This window comes from Bombus flavifrons, chromosome 1 (genome assembly GCF_040668555.2).
Source record: "Bombus flavifrons isolate JBK064 chromosome 1, iyBomFlav1_principal, whole genome shotgun sequence".
NCBI lineage: Eukaryota > Metazoa > Arthropoda > Insecta > Hymenoptera > Apidae > Bombus > Bombus flavifrons.
Window position 1 is genome coordinate 16570808 of NC_138442.1, and position 24792 is coordinate 16595599.

A 24792-nucleotide genomic window follows, 5' to 3' on the forward strand; every position below is an offset into this window, starting at 1 on the left:
GATAATGAAATCGTCCTCGACGATGAAGTCGTAAATTGGACTATTTACGCGATTGATAAGTTACGCAGGCAGATGTGTCTGATTGAATGAAATCAAGGACACAGTGAACGCTGTGTAGGTCAGTTAATGGTTTAGTCACCAGAGGCAGCGTGTGTAAACAAATTTACGAATTCACACGCAATAGCTCGTACGAGATCTCACAGGCGGCTATTATAATTACACTCGCAAAACACGTCAGAAATAGAGCGAAAATATCTAAAGATAGAACACTAACGCCGCCTCCAATGTCCCCGTCTAACGTTTCGAATCTAGGTATTCGATCATCGAATTTCGATCAGTAAAATGTTTCCTTGGATACGAAAATTATACCGCCATTACTTTCAATATACCACGCTAGGTCGACTGTTGCGAAAAATCAAATTCTTCAAACATAAATATACACACACCTTTCCCTCAAAATACCACCGTTAGTGCACTCAACAGCACGTATAGAGTTTAACTGTTCGATCGAGATTTCGTTAACCGAAAATAAGATAATCTTGTTGTCCGCGATACCATACGTAAAGAGTATTTCAAAGTTTCTGCTAAGAAAACACACGAAAGATACGTAAAAGTTACTCACGAGAGTAGAACGCAGTGACGAGTAAGGCAAGCCAAGACAGCTGTTTCTCCATAAGTTTTCTCATTTCTAGACTTCTTCGACGACAGTTTGTTTCACAGGTTCTGTTTCACTCAGACGAGCTCGTAGCGACAAACGCGAATGCAATTGACTCGCACACGAGAGCAAAAGTGTTTTCGAAACGCTAACACACGATAGCGTAGAACGAGCGTTTCCTCGAAAGGTTAAATAGAATGCAAAGAACGTGTCACACGCACGTTGTTTCAGTTTCTCCGATACCGTAGTGTTATTCTTAACGCACGAATACCAGTCAATGAACACGTAATCACAATACGACCCGTACTTCGCAACCGGTAGTGCACAACTGACTCTGGGAATGCATTTTGGCGGCAGCAAGCTTTAAAGGCGCTCGTTGAGTGCGCGTGCGCGCACCGCTCACGCCACCGGCTTGTTTGGTGGGGTATTGAAACTACTTCTTTCTCTTTCGCTATAGCTCTGCGATGTTTTGCCGAACTATGTATGTTAATGCCGGTGTCGTTACTCATTGCAGCTTACACCTTTCGTAGCAGGCTGTGCAAGCTCATTAATCGAAAGCCTTTTCAGAACAACGACAAAGCAGGACCTTGTGTTCTGCCGAGAATGGAATTTAATTAAGAACATGCTTTCATTGTCGATGGACAATAGTGATGGGTAATTAGCGGATTTAGGTGGAATACCAACACGTCTGGGTGTTCACGTATGCAACGGGTGTCCCTGATAATCGTGATGATACAATACGCATCAGATGAAACGTTACGACCATGGGTATCGATCGCGATAAAGTCCGAATTAATGATTGTTTAATTATCACATTAAGTTTTATGTAGTTAACCACGTTGTTTCCTGAAAGTTGTTGTCATATTATATAATGTAGTGTATAGCATTTATAATTTATTTTTCTGTACTAATTGAACCAATTATTTCACGATACTTATGCTTTATATTTTTGCTATTATGATATTCCATCAAAAAATCATCTATTAAAGAATTATCCATAATTGTTTTTTTAATACTTCGCTTTTACATGCATAAAAAAAATCTTTTTACATACCGCATGGTTATAATTACTACGGGAAATGAGTAAATAGGGGCTGAAAACTGTAACTGAAAACTGATTGTTTTTAATTGAATTGTGTATCGATTAAGCTTTTATTGAATTTAATTGAATTATACATACACGTATGCAAATAAATAACTTTGAGTAGAATAATTTTACTTTTACAAAATGAAATATTGTTTCGTTTCTTGCATCATTTAAAAATAGGAAGAACATCTTCGCGCCTCATTAATGTATTACGTCAAACTCGTTTTTAATGACAATACTCTGTCTTTGTTGTCAATTACTTTAAAAGGAAATTCTTTAGTGTTTTCAATCGCCTGATATTGGGTTATAAGTCACACAACGCTTTGCGTTAATAATATTTAATTTTAATCTTTATTCTCTATCTTTGATCATAAATATTGATGATTTGTGCCACAACATAAAAATACAAATTAGGACGAAATATATACTCTAAAATTACTTAAAAATATCTTGAAATATCTTAAAAGTAACTGAGGCTAAACTATTGCGAGTCATCCACGATTTAACGATATCAATTGATCAGTCTTCGATATAAGTACTACCTACTAATTGTAAATCATCACCGATGAAGATCCATTTATATTTTGATTAATTGTATCGATGAAATTAAATATTAAAATGCAAATTGGTTTGTTCGTGAAATCAATTAAATTTCATATAATTAAATATTTACCACCACACAAAATATTCTCGAAAAGTAAACTAACTTTCATGTTATTTTAAGATAACGAATTATAAAACATGACCGATATTAAAGATTATAATAAACACTGAATAGTATTTAAACTTTATCAACAGAACTCAGGTCTTCGTGAATTTATAAAGTTATTCCACGGTTTATTCTAAACCTGTTGAATTATTTGTTTATAAACCAGTGATTAAAATGATTATCTTGGAACCTAAGTTTATCACCATCTTAACTTTTATATATTAAAGCACTTTACAACTACTAGACGACATAAATAAACAGAAAGTCAACAATAACAGTGTTACGCCACGAGGCTTACCACAGACTGTATTTCTAACCGTCACTCGCGGTTCTACAGTGTCGCAGACAGATCGTTTTATCTGTCCGACGAAACATACACAATGTATCGACGAGCGCATAGTTGTCGCCAAGCAGTGAGATCTAGAAACGTCGATTTTGGCCCGTTACTTTTTCCACATAAAAAGGTGGCATACGTGATCATAGGCGCGAACGGTGGCGTGACCCGAACGTAGTGGGGGTCGTCTCCCAAAGAAGACAAAGAAATGATCGAAGGGCAATCAGTCCCTTCCGATGAGTCAAACGTTATACATCGAGATGTCTGACGAGTAAAATTAAAGTCGCATAGTTTAACGAATTCATTGAGAGATATCGTAAAGTCGGGTCAACTTTCTGTAACATATTTACTGTATTCATTGTTAAACAATTTGTGGCGTGTTCATCATATTATTGTCAAATATTGTCAAATATACTATTTTATGTTATCCTATTAATACAGTGTTAAATTCATTGAATTACCTCTGTTATCTTAATCGAAACAGGGGAACGACTATTTCGCGGCGTCGATTAGCAGAATCGTAGCGAGAATTTACGCCTCTCGCTGACGCGTTTTTCTCGCGACCGCGTCTCTCCGCGAACGATCGTAACAAATAGATTTATCAAGACTTGATCCTGTGAACTTCGTATGGCGGTTCGAAGACCATAGTTTTAAATGCATCATCTTACCAAGTATCGTAAGAGTTTCATAATTTATTAAATTATAGCCTTATTCTTCGTCATAACACGTTTTTATAGCTTTACAAAATATAATTAAATTTGTATAACAATAAACGTAGAATACGTGATCCTCAGGCCTGCGTAATAGTCCTGTGTCGAAGATTTGTTGGATTTATTACAGACATATCTGTATCGCGTCACTACTATGATAACATTAACTCTGGGTATCAATCGCATTAATCGCATTATCGACTGTTCGACTACCGATTATCTAAATTATGATCTACATTCTACATTAAAAGATTTCCATTATTTACATTTGGGAAGTACGTGTAGCAAAATCAGTAAGTGAATCAATGCACTGTGGCAAATACGTTACTAGATCCGATAGGACAGAGATTCCTAACAATTACGCGATAACAGGATTTTACCTATAAGTGGATTATGTTTGCGATGAAAACGAGAGTATGTTGTACTGGTTTCCGTACAACAGTTCATACACAGTGTCGAAAGAAAATCCATTTCATTTTCCATTAAAAACTCTGATTATGTAATTCTTTCGTATGACAAGAAAGTTGAATGAACGAATATTTTCAGTGATAGAGAAATATTTTTCCTATAAAATTGAAAAAATTCTGAAAAAGAAATAATTGCTAGCTGATATAATTTTTATGTCTATAGCGCTCTTTTTTTGGAAAGTGACAATTTTATATAAATATTCATATGTGTTATAAACAAATTTCGTTTTGAGATTACCATATGACATATATGTATGTACATAATATAACATTGATAATGATCAGACTTGACTCATATGATAAATAGTACGAAGAAGATGGAAGTGTATATAATAATATATCATAAATATGACATGACGTTTAATAATATGTCAAAATAATCCAAATTTCAGATTGTAATACTTAATTTTTAAATAAATGATTTTTAAAGCATGAATACGTCAAAAATGCAAGCAGAAGTATAAAACGTAATTGCATGTTTTAAACGAACCACTTAATTTTGTTTCATAATGCATTTTTCTATTTATAATCATTTTAAAGTTATTTTAGTCCCAGTTGCACGATATACCTTGTATAAATGCAAACATGTGAAGTAAATTTTCAAGAAGAATTTGATGCATATATATCAGGCAAAATAATTGTATTTTATGCTTTTGATATATTTCAAAGAATCATTCCCTATTTGTTTGAATAAAACATTCAGCAACATGCTGTGTCCTATATAATATTATGATGTATAATTGATATGCTTGGTTTGAATAAAGAAGTTAGACTTCAGACAGTTATCTATTATAATCTATAATAAAGGCATGTTTGAAATTGATAGATGTAATCAAATAATGATTATATTCTTCCACATCAGAGAAATTCATACTCAGGATACATTTGAAAATTTTCTATTGCTTATTCAATATATCAATTTGGAATAATTGCTTAGCCAACCAAATTTCATTCCTATTTAGATCGCAGAAATGATACTTATATAAAAGTGATAGTGAAATGCCGTCGTTCCAATGAAACTAGATTGGAGATTAAGATGTGTATGTTTTAGAAAAAGTAAACGTACCGTCGTTTGATATGCGTGTGAGGTTTATAAAATTAACAATGGTGAATGGATAAAGTTACCCTCTGATAAATGTTTTAAAACGTAGTATGAAATGTAAATGATTACTGAATGTAAATTATTATTTTCAAAGGAATAATCTAATTTTTGTTTGTAAATGTTACAAGTCAATCTTTAACATACATATGAAAAGTAATCAGATTTATTTGAACAACTAAAAATGAAAACATTTATTTAAACGATGCTTCTTTTATTAATTAATCTCCCTTTTTAACAAATTATGTTTTAACAGATGAATTTCAGAAAAGGATTTACGAATTAATGAATTAAGCTATATAAAATGATACTTTTGGTGTTATTATGTTACGTTATGTAGATGTTACAAGAGCTAGCTAATGACGAGATCACGAAACATACACATGTTCAGGTCTACTCCGTTTGTACTTTTTGTGCCATTACGGCAAAGTACCGGAAAATTTACGATTTTCAGCAGTGAAAATAATCCTGTGCATTTGTTCGAAATAACATAAATAACGACGAGAGAAAACACGCTGCAAAAATACTTATTTCAGAAATGCTTTTATATTTTTTCGTTTTATAAAAATACAATTCTCATTATCATAAAAACCTTTATTATCCTTCGTGTAACAAGGATACTTTACTTTTACAAGGTATAACAATACTGTACCTTTTAACGTAAGAAAATATTGTAGAAGAAATTTTCTAAAATATTTTCCATTAAATCTTTTATCTTTATCGATAGGATAACGATATTTCTTCATTTCTTGTTTTTCTCGTCGATCCTTTCAAAATAATACGTTTTCATTAAACAGATTACGACCGGTTGCGGCTAACGATACAAAAAAGGGAGGAATGTTAACACTCAATCTACAATTCAAGTCGTACACGGTCGAGGACATTTAAATACCGAAAAGAATAAAAGAAGTACAGTAAATAACGTTATTTTATTAATTATAGAAAGAAGAAAGTCTTTTTAATCTCAAGTTTAATCTCAAATGCAATGGCATGTCAATTATCAGGTTGTAAGATAATATTCGTCTCACTCTTCATCGGCTGAATGTGTGAGATCCACTTTTCAATTCCTTAGAAATTTCACATCTACACATGTTATATATATCGTTTCAAAAATTACGTTTCAGCGGTCATTCTAACAATAAAAACTTAACTGATGCATTAATAATAAAAGTTTTAATTTTAATTCTAACGATATAAATTTTTATTGTGATATGGTGTTCTTTCGTGAAATTTTGAGCATAGAAGAAAAAGAAAATTTTCGTCGTATTACGCTTTCCTAAAGCTAAAACTATGTCTCGAGTATTATTCAGAAATGTAAAATAAATATAGATACAGGCCACATAAAAACTGGAAAATACTATACCTATTATAATCTAATAAATCAATCAGCCCGAATAACACTTAGTCATTTTATATGTGGCGATCAATCGACATAATGAAACCAGATTGTAAATTATTGAAAGTGCCTTGTCATGGTTTTGCGTGATTACTAATTATAAGTACTCGTCACAACTGGAAATAACCTAGACAATTTACGAAGACGTGTGAATTATATGCTTTTGCAATGAAGCAAAGAATACTAGCGAAGTAGTGAACCGAGTTTTCTATCCTTTGTAGTGAACGATAATTAATGCAAGCACTTTATTAAAAGTGTTAGAAAATTTTATTGTTCACAAACGTTCCATTAGACGTATATTACGAGGATTTTGGTTGGCTATACCAATTGCAATTTCAAAATATTTTTACGTGTCATCTAGCAAATTAATTCGTCGTTCTTCTAATTCATCTTCTCACGTCGTTTACTCCAATTTTAAAAAAGTTATTCTGCTTTAAAGAATGCTTAAATATTTCTGTGAGCTTACTATATATGATTCGCTGTTATCATAGCGAAAAGAAACGCAGTATTTGTGAACAGGAAGTTATTTCTTTTATTTTCGATGCAATAGATGTTTTCAACTATAATTAAATAATAAATTTAGATAATAATAACCTAATATCACCGAATTCATACTGAGTATTCATTATATTTGTTATATTCGAATCAAAATCTGCGTGATATAAAATAAATTGATATTTAAACTACTAGAAATATTAATTTTGGATAACAGCAAATGGTTATCAAATTAATTTTATTGCGTCCTAAAAGTCTATGATTTGTTTACGCTTCTTCCGTCTCATTTATAGGCAAAGTATCCATTTTTTGCGGTATATTTTGAAAATAATAGAAATATCAAATTTGTTACTTCAAAGGCTGGATAAAAATGATTTTCCCTCTTTGGTCGCTCTCTACCTCTGAGCAGTGTTCCGTGTGCTCTCTTAATTGAGCATAGAAATGCTCGTGGATACACGATGAACCCACTTCGCTCGTACGTTCGCGTTCTCATGAAACTTCAACGTTCACTGTTTTTCTAGTTCGTCGAATTTGCATTATGCAAATTTCCAATTTGATTACATCGAGCCGGTGACCAAGGCGGAGTTTAACCGCGAGTTCTGTTCACAGGGGAACAGAATAATTTCGGGAAATAATCCGGGTAAATCGTAACTTAGGCGACAGATTAATTTCTGTTTCTCGACCACGGGACCAGGATTTCTTCAACTACGTTATACGTTAAATGAAAAGGGTATTTCACCGACATAAAAAGAATAGCTTTATTTAAATATCTATAAAACCATGGTTTTCAAATTTTATTTTATCATCGTTATTTACAAAATTAGATTTTCCAATATATATTTTATATTTAATCATACCTTTAATAATAATAAGCTTAAGTTTAATAATAGAAAAAATAGATCCAGTGGCCAAAATTTTCTATTTGAAGATCACAGGAAAAACTCATAACAAATAGGTTGCTTCGTCGACTTTTTTATTTTAATGTCACTATATGATTAAACAGAAGGATTTTGATATGAGATAATTGAAAATGAAGATAACCTGTTACATTCGAAAATATAAGTCTTTTAAAAATTTCTGATACATTGGCGAACTCTTATGAAAGCCAGGCGTATAATTATTAAAGCAATTAATGTTTTAGTATCTTCAATTTTGTAGAGGATATAAAAAGATATGTTTAACTGCAAAATCAAGTACGAAGATAATTTCAGTGAAATGGGATTCATTGACAACATAATGTACATCTTAAAATTACTTTCTTATAAAAAAAATAGGAAATATAATTTATCGTTAGTATTCTTCCTTGTATTTTTCATTCGTGCCATCCTTTGGAAACAACGAAATGATAAATTATGTATAAACCAACAGTTATCCCCAAAATCAATACAATTTCATAATCTAACATCTATAAAAAAAAGCTCCTTCTTTCCTATTCTCTTATAACATAATTTATATAATTTATATGGTTTCAAGCAATTTTTTCAAGTCTTTTTTTCATTCGAACCTTAAGAACTTATCTTACTGTTACAAATACTTCACAAGCCCGCTTCACTATCTTAGTAAAAAAGTAGAAATACGGAATATTTTGCTCCTCCGTTTCTGAATATTGGGTTAGACCCTGAAAAGACTCAACGAAAGACGTATATATATAATTGTGCAACGTATCGGTCCGACAACTTGGAGAATTTGCAAAATTCAAACAGAATATTGGGGAATATGCTGTGGCATACACGTTTATCGTTCAGGCTAATGAAGAATTAAATAAAACAAATAAGGATAAACGGAGTGCGCTGAGAATGGTGAGGTTTTCGCATCAGAAAGCGGTCGCTACTAAGTGCGAGCTGAATCAAGAAGAAAACGAAACTCGTAAAGTTTTACGACCCGACACGAGTTTTGCCCCGTTCGCGAAAAAAGAGAAAGCTTTAGTAGCAAGAAATGTATAAAGTCACAATTTCCAGAGAAAGGAGCTGAAAATATCGAAGCTGAGGAGGAGAAGATAATTTGATCCTTTTAAGAGCTGTTCCTCTTGGTGAATACCAAGCTGGTCTGGACGTCGTGTATGAGACAAAAGACGAAGATAAAATAATGGACTACGACTAGAAAGCAGTAAAAAGATAACCATTAAGATAAAGTATTTAAATCTACAGATATATTTGATGCTGATTAAAAATTTTCTTTTTGAATTTAAACTTGGATGTTATATTAGCATGCTTAATGTAACTTAGTTAAGACAAAGTTTCTTTTTTCTACAAGAGAGCTTTTAATAAAATTGAATAATTTTACAATTATTATTATATCTGCGTGAATTTGAAAAAAGAGTATGTATCGTAAAATTAATTTTCATTTAAAAGAGATTTTTCATCTTGTATTATCAGGTTTGTACAAAAATCAAATAATATTCATAACGTATTTTTAAATATTTATACATTATTGTTATTTAAAACAATATTGATTTATTGCGCTGTTTCTATTTATCTTTGCAAGCATAATTATAAAGGATAGTGAAACCAGAATTAATTTACATTAGTTTTACTCAATTTTCTCAGGTAGTTATATTGAAAACGTGTATCGAATCATGGAATGTGTTTGCCTTTGAAGTATGTAGTACTATACACATAATTACAAAATCACTTTAAATTCCCATGTAACCAATCTCGACAAGTACACAAACCTTCACCTTTACGTACACAAGCTCATTTATTGGATACCAATACACTTTCGCGTTACTGTAAAATTTGCTCTGATACCTTGTAATCTAATTGATACTACAATTTACAAATAATCGATTATAATACTCGTAATGTTGTTTAACTTTGCAATTTCACTTTTTCTTGGAAAATTAGGAACCTATTTGATTTTTTTATTTCATTTCTATATCGTTTCTATAACTGCAAGAAATTCGCAAAATTGGCAGAAATGCTCATTTACATAACATTTAATATCAATTTATTTGAAGAGAAACTTATTTCGTATATCTCTTTTGTATCAATACGACCGAAATTTACTTAAATATATTATTGGCATAACATTTGATAATTTCATTGCAAAATAATTGTTAAATAACGGCATTCAACCTTTACCGGAGAACTAATCGAATAAAGATATTATTCTAAGTTGATAGACATAAATCAAAAGGATTTGTTTTAAGTCGACAAAATTGGATTCTACGTTAGACATGAAAATATAAAATCCTATACAGTTTTACGAGCTATGACGGCGAAATGTCTATAAGGAATTTAGAAATTCAGAGAATGATGGATGAATAAGATGGAAATGACGATTGTATCTTCAACCAAGCAATCGTTTCTTATATCTTGAATTTGATTTTCCGGAAAATTGATTTAAACAAATTCATTTCATGTTCTAGTATGGATTTTATCGGAGGATAATTCACTGGACGAAGTTCAATACGTTACATTTCTTATTTCATTTAAAATATACAAAATGTATACGTGAAAATATTATAAGATATACCGAGTGGTAAATTTAAATATTATGATGCGCAAAACATTTTATAGATGATTTGGATGTTTAAAGGCATTAATATCATAGAAAAATATTTGTTTTCAAAGGTTACTTCTTCTAAGTTTACAAGTCATCGATTTTTTTTTTGTGTTTATTACCATCATTTTTCTTTTTGTTACTGTATCTAATGGTAAAACTCATTTAGATACACACACACACATACACCCATGTACATATATAAAAACATGACACTAAAATGACTGTGAAATTAAGGTTAAAGGTGAATATCTATCGAAATCGCAGGTTTTGGCAAAAAATACAAGCGGGAGCTTATAAATATGGAATATGTTTATTATCGCACTACAGAGCCTTGAGAATCATCTGATCATTTTCAACTCTAACAGTGTGTCGATATACCATCTGTAATAAATAATTCAAACGATGAGTATGATAATCATTTGTGTAACTCAAAAAATAAGCAGGTTAAAGGTTCAAATGTATACACATGAGATGATTTCTAAAGCTAATTGTCATATTACATTGTACATACATAAGCAAAGGTAATGAAGAATGTTCGTAAAACTGGTAGTATCGTGAAGAAATGTGTGAGTATCAAAACTGTGAAAAACGAAAGAAATAGAAAAATTATTAGAAATAATTCGAATTTGAGCGTGTAAGTGGTATTCCGGGAACAAGCGTAATACGAATGCTTTACGAAGAAAGGTTTCAATCATATCATTTATTTTGTTTATTTTGAAAATCACGTGCATTTCTCTTAATCGGCTCCACGACAATATGAAAATGATTAATCATTTTTTTTAAATGTTTTGCTCATTGACGAGACATCTTTCATCAACCATGGTCGTTCATATTTGATAAATATGCGTCAATGATCAATTGAAAATCTCAAATCCCACGATGATTGAAATATGCGTACAAATTAAGGCTGTGGAACGTAAATGTTTGACGCGGCATTTTAAACTACTAAATAAGTGGACCTTACTTTATGAATAGTACACTAAGCGGATAAAAGAATGCAGCATTCAAAAATATGCAAAATGAGCTACGAACGCTGTTACATGATGCATCGTTAGATCTTGGTCGAAGAATGTGGATACTAGTACGAGGATTGCCCAGTTTATCGTACACATTTCATAAGACAAATTTTAAATATGAACTTTGCAAATTATTAGATTGGACGTAATGGAATTATAACATGGCCATCGCGTGTATTGAACCTCGCACTAATTTTGATCCTTTTTGTGGGGAAAATTAAACAGTTTATAACGAAGAGTGAACTACAATACACCAGAGGATATAAAAAATAGAATAGTTCGAGCTTGCGATGGTATTCACCCTGAAACAATCGATAACACGTTACAGACTGTTATTGTTCATCTCAGACAATGTATCATCGTAAAAGAATACCTATTTTGAATACCTATGAAGATGGTAATTTAAAAGAAGGTAAGTGATAAACGAATTTTTTGATCAAGTCTTCTATATATTCTTAATTCGATAGAAAAATTATAATTCGATATTTAGGTCAACTTAAAAGAACGTTATGTAATAGCAATAATATTCCTTTGAAATAAATATGTATATTAATTTCAAGCCGAGTTCCATAGCTCGTCATGTACACTCTATGTATTTTCATCACCTTTTCGCAGTTATTCACACATTAATGGTTTCTGAACGATACACGTTCACCAGTGGATGACATTTTACGGTTAATACCGATAATATCGTGAGCGCGTAGCGCGAGCACAGTCAAACACCATTCAAATCCAATCAACGAAATTATCGTGACGAAACATCGAGTCCGATGCATGTACTTACATTGTACATAAATGCGTTTTCGACAATGTTTACATCGCGGTATAACGTCAGCGGTCGGGTGATAATGTCAAAATCGCGTTGCGAATCACGCGCGTAATCACCGATTACGCATGTAGTATTTTCCGTTGTCGTCATGGAAAAACCGTACATTCCCGCTGATCAAGGGAAATCTGTTGAAAAACACGGAATCCTCGTATCTTTGTAAAAAAAAAAACTCAATCGCATGATCGTGATTTATTGGCTTTGGATAAATTCGTTTACCGCAACGTGTTGAATCTCTATGTTTTCGCGTAGAACAGAGTTTTAACACAAAGTAACCGTTAGCTTGTTTTATCGAAAACATTTTTTGACTGAGATACATTTGAAGTATGTTGCGCTATCGGAATTCGTTAATCGAGAAGCGATAGATTAGTCTATGTTGTTGCTGTAGTATGATGTAAAAAAGAATTTACTTGGTAATTCCCCTGTTTTTTTCTTTCTTCAATAAAATTCCTTATAACAATATTTTCACATTATATCGGAGAAATAGAAAAACACGTGGGATATTTGCTTTTAACGTAAAAGTGAATATTATGTAAAGAAAATTTAAACACTATCTTGTCTACCGTATTGACAGATGTGGTAAAAGTAATGGACGTATCATATTATACTAAGCAGCCTGTATAACGTATCCTTTCTATTGAAAATGTATTAATATTCACGGCTAAAACAGTTCAAAGTATAATTTTATAAATTGAAACACAATACGTATTTCGAAATGTAACTTTATAAATTAAAACATGATAGAATGTAATACGAGTTAGGTTATTCCGTTACACGTAAGATATTAAATTACAATCTTCAATTTTCAAACCTTAGGCATCGGAAGGAAGAAAATAGCATTGAATAACTTACCAGCAGATTCGCCGCAGAGTTCCTTTCGTCCCTTTTCATAACTCTCATGTAATAAAACACAATGCTAAATAAAGAATTTTGTCGGCATCAGAGAGGATGGTGCGTGATATTGTATATCCAATCAAATGATCGATTTCGACAATTTTGCAGTTTTGCATATATTCACCGTGGGGTCATGTTAATTGGCAAAAATGAAGTACGTCGAAATTTAAATTAAAAAAGACTTGTCCCGTTGAAAGGAAACAATCGTCCGACTGACTGAAAAAATGAAATACACAAATGTGCCACCGGCATTAGAATAATACAAAGTACACCACATAGAGGTTGCATAGAATGTATGTGTGTTTAGCGCGTTCGTATAATGTGTGCGATTAATGTATACATTTAGCTACCTTCTATTCAAAGTTCAATAAAACGACAATGAAAATTTGTACATTAACTCTATAAGAATCGTTGTAACGGAGAGATATCTTGATGTCTGTGGAATCGACTGAATTGGAAAAATTTTGGAAAAGAAAAAACATCTTGGCTTCCGTATTTTTGTACAGGAACCTCTGTGGGAGAAACTAGCTAGGGATTCTGAAAATGCAGGCTTTACGCTTTAAAACAAACATAAAATAATTGTATGTTTTCTTATTATGAAATATAGCAGTATAACAGTTTAAATATTAGCAATTTTTCGGTGAAAATTTAGCGTTCCTTTAATTTCGCTCGTTATGTTTTAATTATGAAAGATGTAAAACAATAAATCGTAAATAATCATGTTTCTGCATTAACACTAACTTTATCATTATATCAGGAAAGTGTAATGGAATATATCTTTTATTCATAGATTTCAGTATACGTCATCAATTTATGCTGCAAATTGTGCATGCAAGATTAATGAAGCATTATCTTGATGAATGACATCTTTTGCACTAAAGCAATTTAATGAGAAATTTTTATTTTATGACAATCGTGGATAATTAAATGAATCATTACTTTAATAACATAATAATGAATGGTATAGGTATATACACAAATACATATGCTAGATCAAGGCTTTCCAATCTTTTATGAGTCAAGATTCATTTTCGTAAACGGTAAATTTTCGCGATCTACTCGGAGATTGTACGAAATATAATTGTCATCGAGAGTTGATTGACAAGCCATTTAAAACTTATTTGATATCCATGTACGATCTAAGAAACTATCCCTGAAAATCATGTGCTAGATTAATCACACAATGAAAGTTTATCAAAATTGATATTTTTATGGACACAATTGGAACATAAGCAAATATTTATTCCATTTGTAAAATATTATTTCATTATAATTATATTATATTTTATATATCTTTCCCTAGTACGTGCATTGTATGCACTTTGATATGCAGTTATAATTTATAACCATGTCATAGCACTAAAAATTGATTATCATAATTATCGATCCGAACGCGTCAAATTGAGCATCTGTATGCCAATGACGATATCAATACTAAGAAAAATAAAAAAAATCGTGCAATAAAATTCTTCGTTTATTAGTATGTATATGGAAAGAATACCTAGGCATTTTAAACTGTTGGAAGCAATTTAAATCATCCGAGCAATTTCTTCGTAATTCAGTTCGAGGATATTTCTGAAAGGATGGGATATTTCTATAGCCGATCATTCCGTTATGAATATCTGGCGGAAATTACGTTTTCATACGGATCTACGTGTAATTGGAGGAGTGTAAAGCTGTACAGAAAATCAGATGCAATTACCCAAAGATTCACTACGAATCCATTACCGACTGTTTACATTTCACTTAAGTAAAGTATTTCTGGAACCGTTCCATCGGATGAGGTGTTCCCGCGAAACTGGGCCACGTCTCGACAAACAAGAAACTTCATTCGTCCTCTGTCCTTCGTTTTATTTTTCCCTTCCCCTGACATTGCTGCTCGTTTCTTCATGAGTCCTTCTGGACGCCGAACCGGGAACGAATGGCTGTCAAAGAGACAAACAGTGACACGGAAAATGGAAGAGAGAAAGTAAAGAAGGAAATGGAAGAATAGGACGAGCCATTTCACATTAAATTGCGCGTTTAATCGTGCAATTGTCACATTTTCCTGTCGAACTCGTGTAGTATTTATAGATAATCAATAACAGTCAGATACCAATTCCTGTAAAATTTGTATTTTCTTACGAAAGCATCTTTTAAAATGTACGATTTTAAACATGTTAAAATATTGAATAAAGATAATCTTTATTATATAATTATTTTTTATCTTCATTTTCTTAAGTGGCAACGTCGACTTTTAATCACGTTCACTGCTTCTAACGAATTTCGATCATCGTTCTTTTTCAACTTCCACAAAATTATCTAAACGAAAAAGGTGTTTCTCTTACGAGCTCAGAAATTATCTAAATGAATATAGAAAAAATGTAGAAGAACAATACAAAAACACATGAAAGATTTTTCCGTGAAAATTGCATTAATCTCTATTTTACTCTAATTTATCTAATTGCAGATCGAAATAATTGAATCTCGTTAGTAATTAAAATGTTGCTCTTTAAAGATTTATAGAATGCAACTAACAATTCGTCATTCGTTTTAATCAAGCTCGATAGGTAAATCAGGTGCTATTAATTATTTTTTGGATAAATTTAATTAAGAATTCGATTTTTATAATGACATTATATAATGCATACTGCTGGACATAAGTATTACTCGTTAAATTTCTTGAAATACTCTAACAAATTTTACCTTATTTGGTATAGTAACTGTAGATTTATATCAAAATAATTAGAAAATAAAATCAATAAAAAGCGTTCAATTTTTACTGAATATTCGTAAGTAATTGATTAAATAAAGTGACCATAGTGAATAAATTAACTTTACATCCTTCCCTTCAATTTAATATTTTAAACTAATACTTTGGATTTATTTCTTACAGTCTTTTATTATTACTTGGAGCGAGTAACGCTCCATATATCTCGTTTATTAGTCCGAGATTCGGCGATTTATGGAAACGACCTTGAATGAAGTGATGAATGGATAACATGTAACTCCTCCTACGTCACATCTTTGTACTGGAATGAAAGAAGCTAGCAAAAAGCTAAAGGAATAACGCATGGCCGGTGCCAGTCAGACTGTCGTCGAATAACGCCGATTAAACGTTCCAGTTACGAAATTCAAGGTTACAGAACAACTACTTTTAAGTGACCATTTCCTCTTTTGAATTTTCAACTATACTGCTTCTATGCTTCAAATTTCACGTGAACTTTGTTTCTTTCTCGTTTGTGTGTGTACTTTCTCACTTTTTATACTTTTGTCTGTTATATTTAATTAATTTTATTACTTGAATTTTATTTCATTGTTTTTCAATTAATTTGTCTATGACGTTAGCATGTTTCATCATATCGATATTATGTCACTTTTTTATCAATAGTTGAAGCGTTAAATATTTAAATTATTGTTAAATATCTAGTTAATAACCTACTAATAATTTCATTGGTTTTTTCAAATAAAATCTGAGCTTAATATAGGCTCTGAACCCATTGGTTTTGCAGATAATCACCGTGTTTTCAGGGATATCAGAATTTAATTAGGAGAAAAATTAGAAACGCAAAATTTATTCGAATTTTAACGAATCATTTTCAAACTAATGTTTCGTTAGAATATTACACGGAATCATAATTTTACATATACATTAATGAAAGAAACATTTATTAAATATATTTTATAGTATTAAATAATAAAAATCCTCTCTGAACGTAGTGACATCCTAATCATTAAATAACTCACTCAAAGTATATAAAATTAAATGTATCATATTCCATTGAACTCAGTTAATTATAAAACAATAAACATACAAGTTAAAGAAAAATCATGGTTCGTAAAACCTTGAAACAAGAAACATTTAGTAAAAAAAAAAAAAAAAAAAAAAAAGAAAGAACCATCATGAAAAATGGCTTAACTTGGTGGAAAGAGCCAGGAAAAAAATAGTTAAAGGAAGAAGATACTTGACGAGGTAACGATGCATTGGATAGAAGGATAAACAGCAACCTCTGGAAAGTATTAAAACTTGAGATGGAATCATTAAAAGAAAAAAGTTACGGATCGAGTCAAGTATCAACTTATCCGTATTACAACTCTACGTTCTTAGTCTCAACACGACGTTATTAACTCTTAACTAAATCTAGGATTATGATAAGTTAAACAATTTGAATTTTAGTAATCTAACGTAAATTATTCTAATCATTTATGACATAATATCATTCGAGAATTAAACGCCGGAATCTTTTTCCGGAAATATTGCGAAACCACGCTACAACATCCTCGTTCGAGGTTTCATTAACGAGGAATCATTAAAAATTTTCAACGAAACGGTTGCAGGCAGCTCTGTCTGAAAATAATGATAATTACATTACCCCGCAAGATTATTATAACGTTGTGCAATTAAGCAAAATATTCGACGTTAACCGGAGCACTTAGCTCGATTGTATTGGGTCCGTTTTATTACGCAGCGCGTTCAGCACGTAGCTAAACATCACGCCATTAAACGAGCCGTTTTTATTATTTCGCTGCTGGTAAATCGTCGCTTTGTTGGCTGGGAGCCGACATTCGGCAAAATGGAGCAACGAGAAAAACCACGAGGTCAACTGTCCTTTGTGATTGTCCTTCCCCATTTTTTACTCAAGGCCATTTTCAAAGGGACGCGTGATGATTCCTAATTGAAGAAGCAACGCCTCTTTACAACCTCCGAACATTATTTTCATGGTATTCGTAATTATAAACGAGGGTTTTCATCGTTGTGTTAATGCTTTAACAGCTCAACCACTGACAGTCACGGGTTTACGTATTTCGTTTGCGTGTGCACTGGACATGACATGGAAAGTTTTACACGATTTTATTATTCCTGTTTTATTAGTATAGAGAAAAGCACGTAAATTATGCTTTCCACGTAGCAAGGTACAGGAAGATGTTTTAAAATACATTGTAATTGGCAACTTATAATAAACAATATAATTACTTATGTAAGTATGTGATATACTTATTACTATGATTTTGTCATCGTTTTCTGCACAAAATGTCCACTTCCATCGTACTTTTACTTACTTTATTCTGGACTCAGATAATCAATTTGTGGAAAAAAGCAAGTAGGCATTTTTTCCGTAGATTTCGTCAAAATTAGATTGTTAATATATGTACAGTATGCAAATACGAGTATCACCATATTGTGTGCTAATGTGTGTTAATCAATGGATTAAATTTTACTTAATGGTTTATTATACAAATTTTCTGTAACTGTTAGGCAATAAAATTTATATTAGAAAGAATTTTTAATAATAATAATTTCTATAAAAAGTAGTGTTTATATACAGGTACGGATGTCATAGACAGTTAAATAAGATTTGTTGGAAAGGGAAAAATTGCTAGCCGGAAATTAATTTTCACCTTGGCGTGTAATAAGTTAATGAAACGCTTTGAAGAAAGTGGAACGTTCGCTCGCAGTAGTGGAGATCTAAAATTACTCTTACGTAAGCATCGAGCATACGTATGTATTCAGAAAAATGTTTCTAAGACATAAATTGAGTTATGTACATAGTATGTAAATTATTTGTAACCTGTTCAATGTGATATGTTATCTTAATCCTTAGATTGTAAATATTTTTACGATGACTTTAAACTGTAAACATAGCTCTTATGTACGATACATTTTTCAATAGTTAATAGTTGTTGAAAAGTTAAAAAAAAGAATACATATAATGTTTCCAAACATACTAAATTATGATTACCATAAAACTTTTGCAAAATAACTTTCTTTAGGTAGGCGAAAAAAGGTTTTCTACCTTGCGAGAAATTCAATTCGGTCGAAATAGCCTGGGCATGAAATATTTACCTTCACAGTTCACACGTTAATTTTTTATATGTAATCTGAATCTTTGATATGTAATATATGGAATATTTATGTAGCTGTTCCTTTATCAGAGCGTCTCCTTATCACAAGTTTCTGCAACATTGTAGAGAATGAATAGAAAAATTTGTTGGTATTCCACACTATCATCTTATCTTGAAAAGAATATTGAAAATACTGATCCTCAACTATATCAGTTTTCTTATCGTATCGATTCATAGAATCTCGATTTGTAAAAGCGTTTCGTGCTACGTGAGAAACACAAATAAAAGATAACGCAAGAAAAATTCAGGACATTGAGAAATATATTCAAAACATAATGTGAATAAAGAATTATTAAGTACATTTCCACAGTATATATATTACACGGATAAGAAATAATTTAACACATACGGTGCACAAATAAGCTCGAAAGCGTAAAAGAATGAAGCAAAATATTTCAATTGATGATTTCAGATTAATTTTAATTCCTATTAATTGTTATTAAGAAATTTCATATTGTTATAATTCATGACATTGTTTTATTAAATGTTCACACAACGAAACGTAATTCTTTGTTACATACCACGAATCGCTAATTTCTCGATAAATAAATTTGTGTACATGAAGTTTGCACACGTTCTATTTTTCCATACTCTTTCTCACATCGAACGTAACAGACGAAACGTACTATTGATATTTACGCACGTACACTTATTGACATTTGTTGCAAGTAGACTACAAATTGTTCTGCATTCCTAGGAAATTTGAAAACGAGAAATTGCACAAAATCCATGTAATATGACAAAATATATAAAGTACCCAAAGTATAACGCTTCTTATAATATTTGGTAGGTAAAACAATTCTCTGCCGAGGATCCACTCTTAATTGTAGTCTCAAAAATATGAATTTCCATACAAATACTGGTCGTAGTTAATTCCACAATCTAGTTATAAGTTGAACGCTTTTTACTGCTTTTACTTCCAAATTACTTTATTATGAATCTGTTATTTTATGCAAATTATACGTGCTCTACAGTGTAAAACGATAAATAAAATAAGATTTTATCTAATTGAATCTAATACACGTGACCGGGCGATGTATCAATATAAATATTCATTGCTCGTAATACCAAACTTTTCGTTATTGAAAAACACGTACAATATGCGAAAAAACACAACTAATACTCGAAAGCAGTCTCGCGAAATCGTGCCGTGTTAAAACGCGACAAATAATTAGTTTCCACAAAAATTAATTTGTTCCGTGACCGTCAAATATTTCGAATCACGTGCAAGATAATTTCAAATTCGATTTTTATTTTTTCTCGTGGCGCGCATTAATTTCGGCCGCAGCAGCTTTAAGGGTAATTACTTTATCATTTCACTTGTTTATGACGCTCTTCCCTTTCTCTGATTTTACCACGACCGGTACTTGTTAATTACGCGACCGCTACGTTAATTTGTAACATCTACTTTAACCACCGTGTACATTTACATATGCAACTAATGCGTCCGAGTAATTTCATGGACAACCAATTCCGCAATTAGAGGTTTCGAGTCGTTGTTGAGAAGAAAAAATGACCGAATTACCAGGACGGGATGCGATGACACGGTGCGGCTGGAAGTGCCGTTGGCTACTACCAGAAGCTAGGACGAATCTCGTGATATGCGATATTCAAATTAGCATCGTGTTAATACCAGAACTGTCAAACCAGTGAGAATGGCTGGTATCAAATCTTTGATTTCAATAATTATCAAAGACATGCAACCGTGTTTTTGGTACCATCAATGTTTACTTTTAATTAAGCTGGAAACGTGATTATATATACTTGTTTATTTTTGTCACATTGCTTTAATTCTGATTAATTGCAATGGCTACAACATATGTTTACGGACCATTGTATTTCTTACAACATTTACATACCAATTTATTAAGGACAAGTATATTATTAAATTGTTAGTAGTATACAGTAGTAGTAGTATACAGCAGTATACATAGTAGTTGCACATGATTACAAAATTTTAATATTATGAGAATGAAGCGTAGTACCTGATTAAAAAACGACTCATTGGAAAATAAGGCTGTGTGTAAATACGTATCGCACATTTTTGGAGTCTGTGTGTGTGTGTGTAATATATTTAGATATATGTACATTAAAGACCAGTATTGTTCTGGTGTTAAAGAATAAATAGCGTCATCAATAGTTTTTGTTTCTTAACCGGAGAGAAATCTTCTAAACACCTATGGGGTTAACACAGTTATTGAATTGATTTTTAGAGATAAATTTGAAAAGATTTCCTTCCTTGTCATTTATTTTCATTATGTTTCAGACATAAGTTGAAAATTTTGTATCTATCTATATTTCTTATGCAGATTTATTATGTATATACTGATTTCATATATTTAGCAAAATGGAATACCTAACTAGAACCACTTCGATTAAGTAATGAGTATAATAAAAAATATTTATTGATATGCGTGAAGAAACAAATTTCATGTGTCCTCCTATCTCATCCAACTTTTATTTGAAACATTTTCCTTCAAAATCATTAATTGCTCAGTAATCGAAGTGATTCTAGTTGTCTGCTCCACCCTGTATGTATGTATTTATGTATATATTTTATTACGATATGAGCAGGATGTTCCAGAACGAATGATAAAATTGGAAATTATCCTGTGTGCAAAAATAAGTAGGAAACGCAGTATAAAATTTTTTTGTTTCGCACTTCGTTTTCGAGAAAATCGAGTTTGCATTGGGAGTCGTCGACACTTCGTTGACAACCGCACTAAACGCGTTCAATCGAAAGTTAGCTGAGTGCACATGTATTCGACGAGTTTTCAAACTTGATTTCCTCGAAAACGAGACCTGAAACTGCGAACTTTACTCTATTTTTTCAACTTATTTTTGCATGCAGAATAATTAAATACGCGCATTATAAAAGAAATTAATGGAAAACTTCTGGAGCAATATAAAAATGTATAGTATTATAAGATAAAATGTATTGTATCGTTTCAAACGTCAATATATATATAGTAAATTGTCCGGAAAGTGTCTCTTTCGCAAACGTGTTTTTTACAACAATGCAGCTTCATACAAACGTGAAACCAAGTCTGTGAAATGTCGCGGTGTTTATCTCAACAGAACAAAATGGATCGTACGTAATTCAACAAAATAATATAAAACAAAAAACATTGTGCGTCTATTATTTCCTCATAAAACGAAAAAAACTTTTATAGGACAATCTAATACAAATGCTTTATTATGAAAATGAATAAAGGGGAGCAAACTTTGCGCTCATAAACAATGACAGTTAAGACTGTAATGAACTTCATCAAATAAATGTAGGGATCAAGACAAGAAAGCTTGAACATGTGTAGTTAAAAACTGGTTTGGTATACGCGTGTGATGCGTTTGAAATTTATTTTTCTCGAAAACAAAGCGTCTTATGAAAAAGTTGTAGTCAATATTTTTCACTCCTTTTCACGCGTAATTTAACTTCCTCTTGATGATTTACTCCCGTTCCGGAATTAGCCAAGTTCCACTATGATTGACAAATTTTCAAATTCTATTTTAAAATAATTATCGAAATAAAACATCATTTTACTCTACGTGATTTTCAACTTTTACTTGTAATTTCAAGTGATATATAACACATTAAACTGTACAAAATAAAAGGCATTCATTTTTCTTTCTACGCGTTAAACTTTTATAGCTACGGTGAAATTCGGAAAATTTTAATTCGTAATACGACATAGCCAGTGATAAAGAGCATACACGAGAGCATACGAAAATGTGTTAAAATTGACATCCGCTCTTTTTCCCGTGGACCGTTCAGATGTTCCTATCCTTGAGATAAAAGCTGTAGAAATTGTTCTTATCAAATTTATCTTTGAAATTAAATGAATCACTTTTCACGTCTTTCTTGTAAATTCACGTTCTGCATAATTTTGCATAATATTACCTGTTTCATGACATGTATATTGATGTGTAAGCAGTAGCTATCAGTTTAACTATCTAATTATCAAAAAAGATACATACATATATTTCTTGTAATTCCTTCTCATTCAAATGTATGTACATGACATTGCATGATATCTTTCCTAGCGAAATCATCAGGTGAGGCGAAGTTGTAGCGAACCAATCACGTTAGGATCATACGATGTATTACGTAAATAATAAATGATATCGGTGGAGGGAGGCACAGGAGTGGCTTTCGTTCATTCACTTTCAAAAAAGCCAGTCATACGATTCTTGATCTGTGATATTCTATAAATCTTATCGATAATAGTTATCATTTCTGGAATGTTCTTGTTATTAATGAAAAACTCATTTTGCAGTCTTGCAAACGTACAACAGTTATTTAAAAATTCCATTAATAAAAAGATAAAATGACACGAGAATGGATTTGTAAATAAAATATTGATATTTATATATCAATACCTACAAAAAATCGAGTCGAACTTTATCGCATGCCTCATCATTTGCAAAATAAAATAGACAAAAATAATGTGCTACAAATTATTCGGAAAATTAATAACGACCAGTTATACAATAGAATGTAGTATCTGCATAAAAAAATTTCTGATCATCAGGGATGTAATGTTTTATGTCAGATATAAATGTTTTAAACATGAAAAATTTTATTCAAATGTCTCGCTTTATAAACTACTACTCCTCTTTTTCAATCTGTTTCATTTCAAAATAACAATTTATTCATTCATAAGTGAATATTTATGAATTTTTAATTTACCGAGCATAGCCCTTCAACAAGACAATATTATTTTATTTTTTAATTATTTTATTTTCGATTGAGCAAAAGAAATAAATTCTTGAACTTTTATTTCATATTACATTTAGTTAATAGGATTTCTGCACATTACATCGATAGCCTTACAACATCGATGTTAGAAATATTTTTTCAATGGAAATATGATATAAACTAAGTGCATTTCAAGCTATTATTTTTTCAATTTAGAATATATTTAGAAAATAAGAAACTTCAAATTTTTATAAAATTGCAGTTAGGAATTTTTATTTCTAAAAGTAATGGTCGAATCAAGTTTTTTTTTACATTTTTAACGTGGCAGATGCAGTTTAATTTAATAAAAAATGTTTACATTGAACAATTAATTTTTTTAATTTAATTAATCTAAACTAATATTTTCTTGAAAATTGAAAAATAATTTTCATTTTGCGAATTAAAAATAGACTATAATATAAGCAGAAACATTGAATCTTCTTTTGAGTCTTTGAATCTTTTTTTTCAGTCTTAAATGGCCAATTTTAAGACTGAAAAATTCTTTCTGTGCATTGTTTTACTGATACACAACTGTTTCTATATAATTTCTATTCACACATAATTCGTATCTTAATAAATTTTAAATTGGGATAGAGATTTAAACGAAATACCGAATCTGATGTGATAATTTAAATGTTGAATAAATAATTAAAATTAATACTATTGCAGTTGCATTATTTTGCTATGATTATTTGAAAATAAAAATAAGGCTATAAGTTGAATGATAAATGAAAATTTTTTTACTTCTATATAGGATTGAATATTTTTTCTGTATATTATTGTTGTTGTTGTTATTCTATTATTTAAATCGTATCAACTGTGTTACTGATATAATACCAGATTTTTTATTTATATGTACGATTGAAAATTGTACATAATAAACAAATAAATAAATAATAAACAAGTGTAGGATCATGTTGTTTTTGTACAAATGATATAACAGTTGAATACTGATGTAACATTTTATGTGCTAGATATAAAA

General features: G+C 31.0%; 1 protein-coding gene across 2 annotated transcripts in view; it reads right to left on the reverse strand.

The window, feature by feature from the left end:
- LOC138179323 (uncharacterized) overlaps positions 1–971 on the reverse strand; it is a 153476-nt gene extending 152505 nt beyond the window's left edge. For both annotated transcript variants that reach the window (XM_069111997.1, XM_069111989.1), the window contains exon 1: positions 623–971. In XM_069111997.1, coding sequence (XP_068968098.1) covers positions 623–686 — 64 coding nt within the window. In that variant the 5' untranslated portion in view covers positions 687–971. The remainder of the gene's footprint in view (positions 1–622) is intronic.
- Positions 972–24792: the final 23821 nt, after the last annotated feature.